Raw genomic sequence first — 17,089 nt, 5'->3', positions numbered from 1 at the left:
CAAATTATTCAAAGTAAACTGTCCAGTTTGCAGATAACATTTGATGAACTTATTTATGTCTCTTTTTTATGTATATATTTCTGTTTTTCATGCCTTTTTTCGTTTGTTCAAAGAGGATCGTCTTGAGAATGGCATCTTACGCAGCCAATGACAGGCTTGTACAGCCACGTTCTAGAGACGCACTCTCTCAGCCAATCGGAATCGTAATGTTTCATGCACGTGTAAGTTTCGCGGCAAAAAAGATTTGGCGCGTAAACCCCAACCCTTGTTCTGATCAGCTGGGACAATAACAACAATAACAGCAGATTTTGGGGTCAGGAGACAACTTTGGTTAACGAGCCAGTGCGAAGATTATCAGCGAAAGGGTGTACATGCTATCCGGATATAAATATAGTTTTTGGATTATTTACTATTATTCGAGTTTTTTTCGGATTGCTTCCTGAGAGCCCTGGAAGAAAGACAGGGGGGTAGTCCGCTAGCTATTGCTGTCAGTAATAACAAGTGAGCTTGTTAGCATGCTAACTTGCCCAATATATATGGAAACTGAAATAGTGCAAATTTGTGATCTAATTAAAAAATAAATAATGTTAGAGCTATAAATAGTATTATTGTTTCTTAGTTTTGAAATTGGGTTCTGTTTCAAAATTGTTGTTTCAGCCTTAAAGTTTTACTTCATCCTATCTTTGTCCTCCGGTGAATATACATATTTTTCTGTAAATCATTTTCAAAGCTCTGGACAGCGTTACAAACAACTGTTTACAAGTCTTGACTGTTTTGCCATAGCTAGCTTGCACGATTGCTTGACAAAGAGAAAGGAATAGAGCTTGACTGTGGTTTGGCCAGGCCTCGACGCATACTGTACTCTGACAGGAAAGATGAAAACAAAAGATTAGCTTTACAGCTAGCTGCAAGTTATAGAGTAAGACTTTGCTAGTAGGAACAGGCTAGCAAGTAAGCTAACGTTTCTGAATGTACTTGCGGTATAATTGGCCGCTTAGTAATTGTGCACGGTGCTAACGTTACAATGTTTGCAGTACAATCATTCTAATTCCCTAGCTACATAGCTAGCTAGCTGGGGTTGGTTTCAACTCTGTTTTGTTCTCTAATATAGAATATAGCCGAAGCAGTTTGGATAAAGTAAGTCAGCTAGCTAGCCATTTAGTGTAACTTGTTGTACGCTTTTGTGCAAGTGAACGTCAATACTAGATATGGTCAATCTCTTAAATTATAAACAGAATCTTCCAGCACGTTTGCACCGTTACCCTCAATCATTCAGTATGAAAGATGTCACAGGGTGTTCATAACTAGCAACTTTAACAACAGAGGATCTGAGTCAAGCCCCTAAACATAACCAAGGGCCAGGCACGTTGCGTTCCCTTGGTCTGTGCGATGTCAGAGACGCTTATAACGGGGCAGACGTCGGAGGACCTACTGGCAGACTTTGAGTCTCTTCTCAATGCTGGAAGCATCGACCTGTCACAGGACCACCAAATTGTCATCATTTCTACCCCAAACAATGTGGGCCTCCAAACTACTGCCCCTACCACCACAGGGGAGATCCTGCTCTTTGCCACCCCTCAGGGACCAGCCAACGTGGTGGTCCAGGACCAGAGGAGACCGACTCTGGGACGACCTCCGGTACGAATCTGTAATGTGTGTGTGTGTGACAGAGAGAGAGAGAATGGGAAAGCCTGTGGCTTGACTTGTGTCTATGTCTCCCCAGGTGAAGAGGAAGCTGGACCTGGATAGTGACCACCAGTATGTGAGCACCTCTCGCCCCCCTTCCCTGGGCCGTGCCCCCCCCTCCACGCCAGCTCCTCCAAGAGGTACACAACCCCTCTCCTGTTTTCTTACTGATGCATTTGGCTCAAGGTTTGCACTCACTCACCTCTGCTCGTGACTCTAGACCTGTCACATGGAAAACCTTATCACAAAGCTAACTGATAATTGACAGTAATGGTCCCCATCTCTTCCTGTTTTTCCCTCTCCCTCCTTCTCTCCCCCAGTCCCCAAGGCCTCTGCAGAGAAGTCACGCTATGACACGTCTCTCAACCTGACCACCAAGCGCTTCCTGGACCTGCTGGCCCAGTCCCCTGATGGTGTGGTCGACCTCAACTGGGCCTCGCAGGTTCTGGAGGTGCAGAAGAGACGCATCTATGACATCACCAATGTCCTGGAAGGCATCCAGCTTATCTCCAAGAAGTCTAAAAACAACATCCAGTGGCTGTGAGTCCTTATTGGTCGGAATAGTCCTAATAACTTCTTGTGATGTGACTGGTTCAAGGAACAATAACAACCTTTTTTATTTGATTAATTATGGGGATTGGATTAAAAGTAGATACACACCCTTTCATGTGTGCATCATTATAACTACAAGAGCGATCACAGAAACAGGTACATACTGTCATCCTGTCCTAACGGTAGTCTCCTCCCTCCACTCACCAGGGGCAACCGAATCGACGGGGCTTCCGTGGCCAGACACCGAGACCTGCAGAAGGAGGTTTCCCACCTGACCGAGGCAGAGGACAAACTGGATGAGCTCATAACTAAATGTAACCTCCAGCTCCGACTCCTCACTGAGGACTCCCAGAACAAGAAATATCCTTTCACCAGAAAAGGCGTGTGTGTGTCTGCTTTGATGCTGTCGAGGTGTGTGTGACTAGTGTGTGTGTGTGTGTATCTGGTTGTGACTGTCGGTGTCTCTATGCACATCCTTTATGTCTGGCGGCTCCTTGCCTTGCATCAGTGTCTTTCTTTGACCCCCCCACCACGCTGGGCTATGTTAAATGCCAGGACCTGAGGAAGTCGTTTGACTCTCCGGACCAGCTGGTGATGGTGATCAGAGCTCCGCCTGAGACCCAGATGCAGGTGTCCGAGCCCAGCGAGGTACGCCCTGCCGACCGGGTCGCCCTGCCGACCGGGTCGCCCTGCCGACCGGGTCGCCCTGCCGACCGGGTCGCCCTGCCGACCGGGTCGCCCTGCCGACCGGGTCGCCCTGCCGACCGGGTCGCCCTGCCGACCGGGTCGCCCTGCCGACCGGGTCGGCAGGGCCGACCGGGTCGCCCTGCCGACCGGGTCGCCCTGCCGACCGGGTCGCCCTGCCGACCGGGTCGCCCTGCCGACCGGGTCGCCCTGCCGACCGGGTCGCCCTGCCGACCGGGTCGCCCTGCCGACCGGGTCGCCCTGCCGACCGGGTCGCCCTGCCGACCGGGTCGCCCTGCCGACCGGGTCGCCCTGCCGACCGGGTCGCCCTGCCGACCGGGTCGCCCTGCCGACCGGGTCGCCCTGCCGACCGGGTCGCCCTGCCGACCGGGTCTTAGCGTATTGGGGTTTGAAATGTTCTTTGTGTCGTAGTTAAGCTTTGGGAACGAGGCACTTGTCTTTTAACTTTCAAACGATAAGAAGACTCAATCAGCGGTGACTTCGAAATGCGACGAGTGATGGGGATGTTTCTCTATTAACCTTTTATTTTATTGCGTGCGTTTGTATTTGTACACACGGCAGGGCTACCAGGTGTCTCTGAAGAGCACGCGAGGTCCCATCGACGTCTTCCTGTGTCCAGACGACAGTTCAGGGGTCTGCAGCCCGGTGACAGGAAGTAGCCCATCCAAACCTGCCACCCCCTCCTCGCCCCAGTCTGCCACCGTCACCCAACCTCACAGTAGCTCCTCCACACAGGAAGTGACATCGGCCATGGCTTCCTCCTCCCGGACAGATTCCTCCCCTCTGCAACTGTGTGGTGATACTGGTGAGGTTCATCTCTCTTGAGTACTGATGGCTGGCTGGTCATTGACTCTTGGTCTGTATCGGGAGGTTGTTTACAGTTTGGTTTTGATTTCAAATGTTTTAGTTTTTTTAGGTAACGTTAAGTGCTAGGACTTACATCCTCTGAAATCACCTCCATCCTAACACATGCTCTCTTTGTTCTATCTTCTTCAGAATCGTTCCTGGAAGGTGACCCGTTCGCTAACCTAGGAGAGATGCCCAACTTTGACTTTTCACCCCTGTCTTCCTCTGACTTCCTCTTAGACCGCAATGGCGAGTGCCTCTCACTCCCATTGGACGGTTTCATTAACATATCTCCGCCCCACAGCCATGACTACCATTTCGGATTGGAGGATAACGAGGGCATCAGTGAACTGTTTGACTGTGACTTTGGGGACCTGAAGCCCCTGGAGTTCTAAAGGGATGGGGACAGAGATGCACACGACCAGAGACATCTCCGTGTCACACACACATACTTACAGCCGGTGTTCTAAGGAAGGGTTGTGAGCAATGTTCAGGATGACAAAACCACACACATCTCCATCAAACACACCCTTTTACATCCGGTGTTCTAAGGAAGGGTTGAGAGAAAAGTTTTGAATCATCAGTCATGTGATCATCACCACCCTTACCCCTCTTCAGAGTTCTGAAGAATGAAGATGGGACTCCGCCCCTTTTATAACTGCACTTCTTTCAAGTGGTAGAGGCACTGCCCCCCCAACACACACAGACACACTGCCTCTACCCAAAATTAGGCTCTAACCTTGAATTCAGACAGCGCCTAATACTACTGCAGCACTTCAATCATCCAACCAAGAATCTAGCTTTAGTTTGGCTATTTAACCTATTTATACCAATAATGTTTTGATCTTTTCTACTGATGGAGAAAAGAAGTTTGTTTGAGTTATTTCTATCTGTGGTTTTCGCAAGTTTGTACAGTCAGTGGGATATGGACTTCTGAATGAAATCAGCTGTAGAGTATTGGCTTTCTGAGATATTATTGAATGTGTTGTCAGGTTGTTCATGATGTGTTAAGTCCTAGTCTCAGGTAAATTGAACTGACAGACTTTTAAAGGAGGAGTTGATTTTTAGATGTTTTTCATGACTTAGAGAAACATTTCATAAGCCGCAAGCCTAACAAAAATATTATGTTTTTTTTACTATCTTAGAAAGGGCAAGTTCATGCCTTAAATCAATAAATCCACAGGGTACATCTAGTCACCTTTTTAGGAAATGATCTCTTTTACGCACCAGCCCAAAATTTGAGCTCCTTTATTTCATCATGCTTTTTATATAGAAGTTAATTGTTCATCTTATCACAATCCCTGTGACGTATTCTGTCTTGGCTGAGTTTAACATCCTGTTATTGTCCCTGTCCTACTTCAGTGCACTTGAAGTAGACTTGTTGTATTTACTTGCGTGTCTGCTCCCTCTCTTAAGCTACCCTGGTCTGCTCATACATTCCAAAACCTTCTTGTATTTCTGCTAAAGTATTGTATGTTCGTGTGTTAGAATGTTTTATTGTTCAAATTTAATATTTATTTAGTAGGGTGTCTTCTCATGGATGTTATGTGGTACAGGAATACTGCATCGGTTCCAGTCGATTGGGAAAGGGATGGGGGCAGGGAGTATTCAGTCATGGTATAAAATGATGTGATGGTCAGAGGAAGTGATGTAAGATACGGGGTCACACCTTCCATTTTTAAGTTTATTTTAGCTGGTTACCGAGAGACTCTGTTGTGGCATGAATGTATGTACGTATACATTAAGACCTATGTTCGTGTTTCCCAGACCCGGGGGTGCCTTCCTCCTACCCCATCATAAGCTAATTCTTAGGCACATCAATGGGAAGGTTGGTTCTCTGAAACAACCATCAAGGAGCCAGTTTCTACTGTCTCTGGCCTTCAGTTCCAGTTTCATTCTCTTTCAAAATGGCAGCTGAATTAATTGATATGTTTGCTTTTATGAATGTTGGATGTTTTTGTTTTGTTATCAAATATCACTATTTTCTGCAGGACTTATGCAGTGCCTTACAAGAGAAGTATTTGTTAAAAAGGTAATATCAAGCATCTTGCTTGGTTATGTTGATGGTAGATTTGGCTTTCTTAGGGCGTTCCAACAAGTAAACCCAACTTTTCAAAAAGCTGAAGTTGCTTTTTAATTTGCTTCTGTCACCTATGTGATTAGTTTGATTGTTTATTGTAAACTGAAAAATATTGTTTTGGGAAATAATTTTGCTGGCCAATTAATCCAGCTCTCTTGACTCATTCACTTTATAGCCGTTTTGTGGGTATAATGAGGTGTTTAAATTAACTTGTTTGAAAATCTGGTGCGCTGAGTTTTGTTTGGATAAATATGCCATAGCCATGCTTGATATTTGACAGTGGTCATGCTGGTGTTCAAAGTGCTTACTAGAACCTAGAGGGCTTGTCCAGCTACATCACAATCAAAATCTTCATCAATTCTGCGCTTCCTGTAAAAACATTGTTACAGAAATTATTTTTTGGTGGTCACAAATTAGGTGATGAAAATATATTTTGTACTTTGAGTGGATTTGAGCATGTCCCCTTTTGTATCAAGTTTGGTTTAAAACAAAGAAATAAAAACCATTTAGATTCGATCCTCCATTTCCTTCCTCATTCTGACTGACAGGATGTAGCGTGCTGGCAGGAAGTGGGAATGAGGGTACAGATGTTGACAGATTTGTGTTGTCTCCGTTGCACCATAACATGACGGCACTGATGCAAATCATAAGTGATGTAACCGTCTCCAACCTGTAACCTCTGTCTTCCTCCACGCCCTGCCCTAGGGGCCAGCCTGGGGCACCAAACTGGGGTTGAGGGGGGAGGGGGAGGAGGAGGAGAGATCAATCCCTGGATCAATAATAGAAAGTCTATGAGCTTGCTTGTAAATGAAAACTGTCAAGTTGACAGGTTTCGGACCACATTGTTTTTTAGCATGCGTGACAATATGTTTTGTTTCTGTTGATTTATAAATAAACAAAAAAACCCTAGTGTGTTCCTAGACCGGTCAGTTCAGTATCCCATCAGGGTTGTTGACATTCCATGGTACCATCTTCAAATCACATAGATAGGAAGTCTCAACACTACATTAAGGCCACATTAAATTACATGTACTTACATAGCAATACCTTTTTAGTAACAACATCAGTACATAGGAACTTAAGAGAAGGTTGGGCTTTCCAGGTGTAAGTTGATGCTAACATTGCCACTTCACAACATCAACTGAGACCTTACATCTCTCCACATACTGTGCCTTCTTACACTTTTGTAATAACCCATACCACTAACACTGACTACCATTGAATTACGATGTACCCTACAATGGTTTTACTACAGTATTGGTAATGTAGTGTGTAACCTAAATGGTGTTACTGTCACCTGTCCTTACACACACTTCTGTCAGGGCACAGGTACAAACAAAGGTTGCAATCATGCCAATGACACAATTACCTGGAATCCAACCAACCACGTCCAGGACTTGACGGGACTGGCTCACAGTCTGTAATGAGAGTTTGACACCCAGCACAGAATGTAATTAAACACACCATCTTCCATGGTGAAATAACAACGAAAAACGACAGAACTATTCATTTTTGTTGTGTGAAAGTTCTTGCACCACCGGGTTGATTGACAGGTTGATTGTTGTGAAAAATTCCATGTAAACATTGCTGAGGAGGGTGTGATATCTGTCTTTCTTTATCTCTTCACAGATACATAATTGTATCTTTATGCAGACAAAAGGTCTGGATGCCCTTGAAAATCACGTCTGTTAACAATTAACAAATGTTAATTGAAAGCCTCCTTGTGAATTTTATCTCTAACCGTGTGCACATGCATTACAAACAATTACTAACCATCTTCTAAATTCTACAGATAATTTGCACGTGACATGGTTTATCAGTAACATATAAGACTTTGAGCAATCAATAATCGATAACTATCGATTCTCCTTTCCTTGTGAGGTGAGGTGAATGTATTAACATGCATATGGTCTTTATATGTTTGGTGAGTTGCTGCCAGTTGATCTGTTTGTAGCTGCGATCATCAGAGCTTCTGTCTCTGACCTCCATCCTGATTTGTCCTCCCCTAATATCAGGGGGGTATTCCAGAAAGCAGGTTATGCGACATACCCGGGTAAGTTAACTCCTCATATGACAGCCAGCGTTGTAGCAACATTGCTAGTAGGTTGCTGCAACATTGTGTGTCAGCTGGAGAGTTAACTTACCCGGTTATGTCGCAAACCAGCTTTCTGGAATACCCCCCTGGACATCAAAGGTAGAGGATTGTTGAGAGAGTCCATTCTCAGACCAATCATTCACCTGTAGATCTCTGTAGGGGGAGTGGACACAAACATTCTGCAGGAGAGAGGGTGAATGACTGGGACGCAGGTGGAAGGAGGAGTTTGTCTCACTGGTATATCTGTGGGAGAGAAGGAGGGAAAGTGAGAGAGACAGACAAATAGGCAGACACCCAGTGAAATGTTTGGTAGGGTCATGTGGAGACAATAGACGTACTCAGCATGAATCATACATACCAGCAGTTTGTGCAGCAGCCAAGGGGTGAGTTTAGTTTCTACACTAATTCTACTACATTCTACTCTACTCTACTTTATTCTACTTTACCCGTTCGTTTACAGTACACATGGCTCGATATTTCAGTTTGTTTTTGTGCCTATCCATCTAGTTATTACTAGATGGATAGGCTAAATAGCTAAATAAAAACACTGCACATTGTAAAGCAAAAACAAATGTTTTTCTGCTTTCTTGCACTCAAAAGCATAGTAGTTTCTTGATTTATCATCTGTATTGGCTACAGTTCTTGCACTCAGGGGGGGAAGTCAGTACAATTCCAAGGGAACCTGACTGACAGGGGCCCCAAAAAATAGGTAAAAACGAATATAAAATTATACTATATTATATATTATAGAAACCATCATTGAGTATATATTTCAAATATAATAATACAATTAATGATCTCTTTGTTTTTACTTGTTTTTGGCAATAAAAGTTAAATATCTCCATTGACCAAAAAGTAAACATCCATATTGACCACCCCCCTGTATCTGCATGAAATGGTTTGGTCCTGCCTTAAGGACATTCTTTTATGGTGGCTTTTAATCTTGCATCAAATAGTGAACTGCATACAGTTGTACATGCAGACTTGCATGTACAAATCACCAGATGTAAATATTGTGCTAGTACTAGTATTGAACTACAAGAAGCAAGACAGTTGCAATCCTTTAATTAGAGTTATGTAAAGCTTTTGATGGGACAGTCAAGTCCTAGAGATGTGGTGACAACAGCTGTGCAGAGGGGGCCCAATTAGATTTTTTTGTCATGGGACCCAAAATTCCTGGCGGCGCCATGCTTGAACTTCCCGCAAGAGATTTCACAACACCACGCATGCATTACACTGATCGTCAACAATGAGCCTCAGCATTCCTGTCATAGTGCTGGCCTCTCAGTGTCACATACATGCAGTCTGATTTATCTGTAACTACACTGTTCTGACACTGTTCAGAAGAACCCATGGCCATCAATCTGAATGCCATGCGTCTGTATAATTACATCTGTACCTACAAGTACCGCAAAGTTGAGAAGAAGTGACAAGGCTCGACATGTTTATCGCAAGACATTGCGTTTCATGATGGAATTTGTTTTTCATTCCATCTCTCTCTCTCTCTCTCTCTCTCTCTCTCTCTCTCTCTCTCTCTCTCTCTCTCTCTCTCTCTCTCTCTCTCTCTCTCTCTCTCTCTCTCTCTCTCTCTCTCTCTCTCTCTCTCTCTCTCTCTCTCTCTCTCTCTCTCTCTCTCTCTCGGCTCTCTCTCTCTCTCTCTCTCTCTCTCTCTCTCTCTCTCTCTCTCTCTCTCTCTCTCTCTCTCTCTCTCTCTCTCTCTCTCTCTCTCTCCCTCTCTCTCTCTCTCTCTCTCTCTCTCTCTCTCTCTCTCTCTCTCTCTCTCTCTCTCTCTCTCTCTCTCTCTCTCTCTCTCTCTCTCTCTCTGTCTCTCTCTCTCTCTCTCTCTCACTTTTTGTCTCATCTTTTCCTTTCCCTGCCTATCAGTGTGTGTGTGTGTGTGTGTGTGTGTGCGTGTGTGTGTGTGTGTGCGTGCGTGTGTGTGTGTGTTATCCTGGCTGCACTGTAGATCACCAGTCTTCTCCTCCTCCTCCAGAGACGGACCATCTGACGCTGGACCACGTCAACATGGAGGCTCATGAGAACCACGTGTCCCACAAGACACTGGGGCTGAGCTCCAGGCACCTGGTGGTGCGGCGTGGGTGGTCCTTCAAGATCACCTTGCTGTTCAATGACCCAGTGTTCAATGTTCAAACTCTCGTCCTCGAAGCGCTGCTAGGTACTGGGATAGGTCAGTGACTTCTGTTTCTCTTTCCCACGCGTGTTTTCAGCTTGATTTGTTGTTCTCAAATGGCTCTTTTTCTTGCTGTGTTGGTCTTACCTCTTTATCTCCTTTCTTTCTTTTCCTCTTTTCTCCATTGTCCTCTTTTTCATCCTGTTAGGCCATTCCTTTTCAGAAGAAGACAGTTGAACAAATGAATGTCTCACGTCCATTGCTCTCTCTTTTTTTTCTGCTCAGGTGGGCTGTCTGTAGAAATCCCTGTCACCTTCTCCAATCGAAGGACAGTGACCCAGTGGAGCGCACAGATCCACCCGGGGGATGTGCATTCCCGGTCCCTCACCCTCCACCTCTGCTCCCCCCCCCTCTCTCCAGTGGGGCTTTACAAGCTCCAGGTCAACATCCTCAGAACCCACAGCAGACGCACCTACGCCATAGGGAGCTTTGTTTTACTCTGCAACCCCTGGCTACAGGGTGGGTGGTGGTGATGATGATGATGGTGGTGACGGTGTTGATGATGATGGTGATAATGATGATAAGGATGATGATGGTGATGGAGTCCGGTGGCTGAGTGGTTAGGAAATCGGGCTAGTAATCTGAAGGTTGCCGGTTCGATTCCCGGCCGTGAAATTACATTGTGTCCTTGGGCAAGGCACTTCACCCTACTTGCCTCTGGGAGAATGTCCCTGTACTTACTGTAAGTCGCTCTGGATCTGAAGAGCGTCTGCTAAATGACTAAATGTAAATGTGATAATGATGATAAGGATGATGAGGATGAGGAGGAGGAAAATGATGATCATGATGATAACTAAAAAAAAGAAGATGTTTCCTTTCAGAGGACCCTGTGTACATGCCCTCTGAGGAGCAACGAGAGGAGTACGTTAAGAAGGACCATGGGGTTCTGTACATGGGTACACCTTCTAATGTCATATCGAGACCTTGGATATTTGGTCAAGTGAGTGGCTTTGATAAGACTTAACATTACAATGATATCAGTTGTCCGTCTAACTGACTGACCATCTCTCCATTTCTGTCTGTCCCTGCCGGTCTCCGTCCCTGCCCCCCTGTGAGTGCAGTATGAGCAGGGTGTCCTGGAGGCATGTCTGAACATCCTGCAGGTCAGCCCCCAGCACATCAACAACAGACAGGAAGACTATCTGGCCAGAGGAGACCCTACCTACCTCAGCAGGGTGGTCTGTGCTATGGTAAGATACACACACAGACACACACACTGCCTGGATCACACAAACACACACAAACACACTGAATTAAAAAAAAATCCCACACACATAAATCCCCCTCATTGGTGGCCCTCCGTGTTTGTCCTGGCCGCCAGGTGAACTGTGAGGATGACCTGGGGGTCCTAAAGGGCAAGTGGTCCGGGAGCATGAAGGACGGCACGTCTCCTCTGGAGTGGACTGGGAGTGCCGACATCCTGAAGACGTGGGCTCAGTCCAGCTTCAGCTCAGTGTGCTACGGACAGTGCTGGGTCTTTGCCTCTGTTATGTGCACAGGTTCGTCAAACACGTGTTGGATCAGAGAGCCAGTGCTCGTGAGTGTGTTTTACAATGTGCAGCTATATTTAGCTGCTCATTGTAACAGAGCATAAGGCTACAGTGATGCAGTTTCCTGCATCAAAACAGATTTTCTCACAGCTGTAGTTAACGTATCTTTTCTGACTTGAAGCCAATCTAACTAATTGTGTTTTTGGTTCCAGTTATGAGAGTCCTGGGTATCCCATCTAGGGTGGTGAGCATTTTCAACTCAGCCCATGACACAAATTCAAACTTGGTCATAGAGGAATACTACACCCACACTGGCACGAAACTCAACCTATCCAAGGACAGCATCTGGTTGGTGCTGAAATGACGTCTATCTCTATTTCTTGCACAATGGGATTTTTTTGCGATTGCAAACACTGTAATATGGGGCTGTGTACCTGTGTGTGTGTGATATGTGTAGGAATTTCCATGTGTGGGTGGAGTGCTGGATGAGAAGGTCCGATCTGACCCCAGAGTTTGACGGGTGGCAAGTACTGGACCCAACCCCTCAAGAGAAGAGTGGAGGTTAATCAGCTCTTCAGTACTGTACAATATCTGTACCTAGAATATTTCCAAACAAATACATGTAGTCTAAAACCTGCTTGCGTTTGGAATGCAAATGGCGGTTGAATGTGGTTGAGCCTGTCATCTCATCTCTGCCGCGTCTCGGTCTGGTCTTTCAGATGTGTTTTGCTGCGGCCCGTGTCCGGTCCGAGCCATCAGAAACCGTTGCTTTAACCTCCCCTACGACGCTCCATTTATTTACGCATCGGTGAACGCGGCTGTTTTCACGGTGATCCTCCGAGATAGGGTGGTGGTGAGGAAGAGCTTGGACAAGGGGAGGGTGGGCCAGCGAATATACACCAAGTGTCTGGGCTCCAACGAACCTCAGGACCTCACGTGCGTCTACAAGTGCACGCAGAGTAAGACCCATCTCCACTCTTGATTCTGTAACGGTGTGACTGTGGTGTACCACACGCATGTTTTTGTAAATTATTGTGTCAAACTGCTTCTTTCTGATTCTCTTGTTTATTTTTAGATACCAAAAATCATACAACATGCGGACAACAAGGTTAGTCTATATCTACTGCAGTACCTCTCGATTTAACTGACTCAGCATATGCAATTTGCTGCTAAAATTATGATGGGTTTGGTCAACATCTCCTTGGTCCACCCGTTTTCTCATCCTGGCCTACTATCCTTCCTCCCTCTTTCCTCTGTTTTCCTCTGTTTTCACAGGTGCAGATGAAAGTCTGGCAGTTTCTCTGAAGATAGACAAGGTGCCACTGATGGGAGAGAACATCTGTCTAACTGTCATCGTCACAAACCGAGCTAATGTTTGCAGGGTCCTAAAGGTGCATGTTAATGCCCAAGCTGAAGAGTACCATGGCAGGCCTATGGAGACCTTTTGGGAGGCTACAGAGAGGCTTCAGGTGGGACCACGCAGAGGTAAATACTGGTTTACCCTTTCAAGTACAATATCATGTATTCAAAGATTGTTGGAGGGAAACAAGTAGTTGTCATTGTAAATCATCTTGTCAAGATACAGATTATACTGTATATTGTACTATCCTGCTGATAGCATTATACCTTTTGCATTGAGTATGTTTAGACGATATCACCACTATTCCTTAACCCCTCCACCCCCACCACCTTCTGGGTTTTGTTCCGATTGTGACAGTATTGTCCTGTAACCCCATCCTCCAACCTCTGTTCCAGCTGTGATGGTGCGCCACCAGATCCCTTCATCAGACTACGAGCCAGTGCTGTTGGGGCATGGTTTTCTGAACTTAGCGGTGGTCCTGAAGGATGAACAGACCCAAGAGAGGGTTATCGCCACAGAGGAGTTCAACATGACCTCCCCGCAAATCTCTATAGAGGTAGGGGTTACACACACACACACACAGACACACACACACACACAGTCACACACAGACACACACACACAGACACACACACACACACACACTCTCACTCTCCAGGATATCTATGAAGGTAGCTTCTATTACATCTGAACCCAGGTACTTGGGGGAGATGTCCTTCAGCTGATGAAACAGCACACAGCCCTGGTCTCCTTCACCAACACCTCCTCCAGGCCCCTGAGGGGGGCGGTGCTGACTGTGGAGGCCTCAGGCCTGCTGGAGGAGAAACAACAGACCAGGTGAGTCACTGCAGAGATGCTGGCCCCACGGTGAGAAACAGCTGTTGCTGGTTTTCTAGGCCTTCAAAAGTCACAGGAAGTGGACTTTTAATTGTATTTTTTGTTGATTGAACTGTCAGATAGTGTTTTATTACGTTAAGATTACCTAATAAAACATGTAGTTTTATTCAAAACAACATTGAATCACCCCCCATGCATGTACAAGGGAAGGCAAAGTAGTTTCTACATAAACACCACTGGATGGAATAAATTCATTCCAGTCAAATCGGGACCTCTTCTCTATTCTTTGAGGCAGATTCCGATGGGGCAACCCGTTCTGTATTTTATGTGAGGGTTGACACTAACTGGTCAAAGTGTGACAGGAATGTGGTCTCGGAATGTCATCAGGTGCGCTGGTTGTCACCTCAGTGGAACAGAATGCCATTGTGTCATTCAGCTTTCTGTCAGTCTGTCTCTTCCCTCCACCAACCTTTTACCCCTTCTCCTCCTCCACCTCCTCCCTCCTCCTTCTACACTTTCCTCCTCCCTCCTCCTTCTACACTTCCCTCCTCCTTCTACACTTCCCTCCTCCCTCATCCTTCTACACTTCCCTCCTCCCTCCTCCTTCTACACTTCCCTCCTCCTTCTACACTTCCCTCCTCCCTCCTCCTTCTACACTTCCCTCCTCCCTCCTCCTTCTACACTTTCGTCCTCCCTCCTCCTTCTACACTTTCCTCCTCCCTCCTCCTTCTACACTTCCCTCCTCCTTCTACACTTCCCTCCTCCCTCCTCCCTCTACACTTCCCTCCTCCCTCTACACTTCCCTCCTCCCTCTACACTTCCCTCCTCCTTCCTCTTTCTACACTTCCCTCCTCCTTCTACACTTCCCTCCTCCCTCCTCTCTCTACACTTCCCTCCTCCCTCCTCCCTCTACACTTCCCTCCTCCTTCTACACTTCCCTCCTCCTTCTACACTTTCCTCCTCCCTCCTCCTTCTACACTTCCCTCCTCCTTCTACACTTCCCTCCTCCTTCTACACTTCCCTCCTCCCTCTACACTTCCCTCCTCCCTCTACACTTCCCTCCTCCCTCTACACTTCCCTCCTCCTTCCTCTTTATACACTTCCCTCCTCCTTCTACACTTCCCTCCTCCCTCCTCTCTCTACACTTCCCTCCTCCCTCCTCCCTCTACACTTCCCTCCTCCTTCTACACTTCCCTCCTCCTTCTACACTTCCCTCCTCCTTCTACACTTTCCTCCTCCCTCCTCCTTCTACACTTCCCTCCTCCTTCTACACTTCCCTCCTCCTTCTACACTTCCCTCCTCCCTCCTCCCTCTACACTTCCCTCCTCCTTCTACACTTCCCTCCTCCTTCTACACTTCCCTCCTCCCTCCTCCCTCTACACTTCCCTCCTCCCTCTACACTTCCCTCCTCCCTCTACACTTCCCTCCTCCTTCCTCTTTCTACACTTCCCTCCTCCTTCTACACTTCCCTCCTCCCTCCTCTCTCTACACTTCCCTCCTCCCTCCTCCCTCTACACTTCCCTCCTCCTTCTACACTTCCCTCCTCCTTCTACACTTCCCTCCTCCTTCTACACTTTCCTCCTCCCTCCTCCTTCTACACTTCCCTCCTCCTTCTACAATTCCCTCCTCCTTCTACACTTCCCTCCTCCCTCCTCCCTCTACACTTCCCTCCTCCCTCTACACTTCTTTCCTCCCTCTACACTTCCCTCCTCCTTCCTCTTTCTACACTTCCCTCCTCCTTCTACACTTCCCTCCTCCCTCCTCCCTCTACACTTCCCTCCTCCCTCCTCCCTCTACACTTCCCTCCTCCCTCCTCCCTCTACACTTCCCTCCTCCTTCTACACTTCCCTCCTCCTTCCTCCCTCTACACTTCCCTCCTCCCTCCTCTTTCCACATCCTCCCTCCTCCACCTCCTCCCTACTCCCTCCCTCCTCCCAGGATGGTTCTGCTACAACCCTGTCAGAGCATGGAGATGAGAGTGACCCTCAGGTCATCCACCCCCGGCACCAAGCTGCTCCATGCCAGCCTGGCACACAGCAACAGCCCTGCCATCATCAGGAACCTCCACGTGCTCTCCGTTTCCCCCACCTGACTCTCCCCGGCCAGACCCAAGCTAACACTGAAGACTTTGAAAGCATTTCTCCCTCCCTCGTTTAAAAGGTTGTTTTAGTAACCAATACGCAGTATAACATGCAGTATCTACACCATAGCACCAATGAAATGTCCCCGTCAGCTGGTATGATGATGTTTCGTTTTTACGTTCCCTTCACCAGGCAGGACTGGTGTAGATTCACGGTGATCACAGCCATTAGACCATCCAGTGAGGCAGTCATGGCCACGCAGTCTTACCCTTCATAATAGGATATGCATCTCTCGTACTCTTAACTGGTAGGGAGTGTATCCTGCGAGGTCCAACACACACTGCTGCTGACATGTGTGCTGCAGAGATAAGACCGTGCACAAGCTTGCTTTGTCAGTGAGAACCATGGTAATAATATGTGCCAGTTACAGATGAGCAGGAATATGTTTCATCAACAAAGCTGTTTGTACAGTATGCACTTTTTGCTATTAGATAGCTTGTTGATGATCTTAAGAGACTCTCCAGTGAAATTACATTTACATTTATTCATTTAGCAGACGCTTTTTGCTTGTTCTCATTTCTGTCTGTGTTTACCCAAATGCTCGGTTGTGTGTGCTCTGTGTGTGTATGTGTTCATTTGTGCATGTGTGACTTATAGTCATGGCTGTACTTGTACACAGTCTGACTAGCTGGTCTGAAGATTAAGAGGCATTTATTTGACTAGTGCTCTGATGAGCAGACAGCATCATCTGTTGGGGAGACAGGGTACTGATTAAAGGTATGAAAATGGATAGAAACTTTTGTATACATTTTAACACTGCAATCAAACTGATTAATGACAAAAATAATAAATCACCACATTAAATATTGACTGTAATCCTTGACAAACTCGTTTAAACTTGCAGCCATGCTTGGTTTTCATTGTCCTAACAAAGATCTTAGCCTGGGGGTGAAGATTTTTTTTTTTCACATTCTTCTTTTTCTGAGACGAGTTAAATTTTTATATATGATGTAACACGCAATGCAAAAATAAAACTAACAGGTCCATTCAGTTATTTATAACTTACGCATTAAAGGGTTAGGAATAGTTTGTATTAATAGTGTGTTGTGGTTCATACATGAAGCATTTGTATGACTACTACTCTGGCCAGAAGAGGGCATGAGCAG

General features: G+C 46.3%; 2 protein-coding genes across 3 annotated transcripts; both read left to right on the top strand.

The window, feature by feature from the left end:
- The first annotated feature begins 141 nt into the window (after positions 1 to 141).
- On the top strand, positions 142 to 6,385 carry e2f1 (E2F transcription factor 1). The gene is made up of 7 exons (XM_062459869.1): positions 142 to 1,638; positions 1,724 to 1,826; positions 2,007 to 2,226; positions 2,446 to 2,598; positions 2,772 to 2,886; positions 3,505 to 3,748; positions 3,940 to 6,385. The coding sequence occupies exons 1-7, from the start codon at positions 1,390 to 1,392 to the stop codon at positions 4,182 to 4,184; spliced, it is 1,329 nt and encodes a 442-aa protein (XP_062315853.1). The 5' UTR covers positions 142 to 1,389; the 3' UTR covers positions 4,185 to 6,385.
- Positions 6,386 to 8,209: 1,824 nt separating this feature from the next.
- On the top strand, positions 8,210 to 17,059 carry LOC134019214 (protein-glutamine gamma-glutamyltransferase 5-like). 2 transcript variants are annotated; one of them, XM_062459867.1, is made up of 14 exons: positions 8,210 to 8,347; positions 9,958 to 10,140; positions 10,381 to 10,614; positions 10,977 to 11,095; positions 11,217 to 11,345; positions 11,477 to 11,654; positions 11,858 to 11,993; positions 12,103 to 12,206; positions 12,365 to 12,604; positions 12,721 to 12,753; positions 12,921 to 13,130; positions 13,401 to 13,561; positions 13,703 to 13,842; positions 15,781 to 17,059. In XM_062459867.1, the coding sequence occupies exons 1-14, from the start codon at positions 8,308 to 8,310 to the stop codon at positions 15,932 to 15,934; spliced, it is 2,061 nt and encodes a 686-aa protein (XP_062315851.1). In that variant the 5' UTR covers positions 8,210 to 8,307; the 3' UTR covers positions 15,935 to 17,059. The 2 variants fall into 2 exon arrangements, with proteins under 2 accessions (XP_062315851.1, XP_062315850.1); XM_062459866.1 differs by having other exon boundaries at positions 9,958 to 10,152.
- The last annotated feature ends 30 nt before the right edge of the window (positions 17,060 to 17,089 follow it).

Source organism: Osmerus eperlanus, chromosome 4, assembly GCF_963692335.1.
Source record: "Osmerus eperlanus chromosome 4, fOsmEpe2.1, whole genome shotgun sequence".
Classification (NCBI taxonomy): Eukaryota; Metazoa; Chordata; class Actinopteri; order Osmeriformes; family Osmeridae; genus Osmerus; species Osmerus eperlanus.
This window is presented reverse-complemented; position numbering and strand designations above follow the sequence as displayed.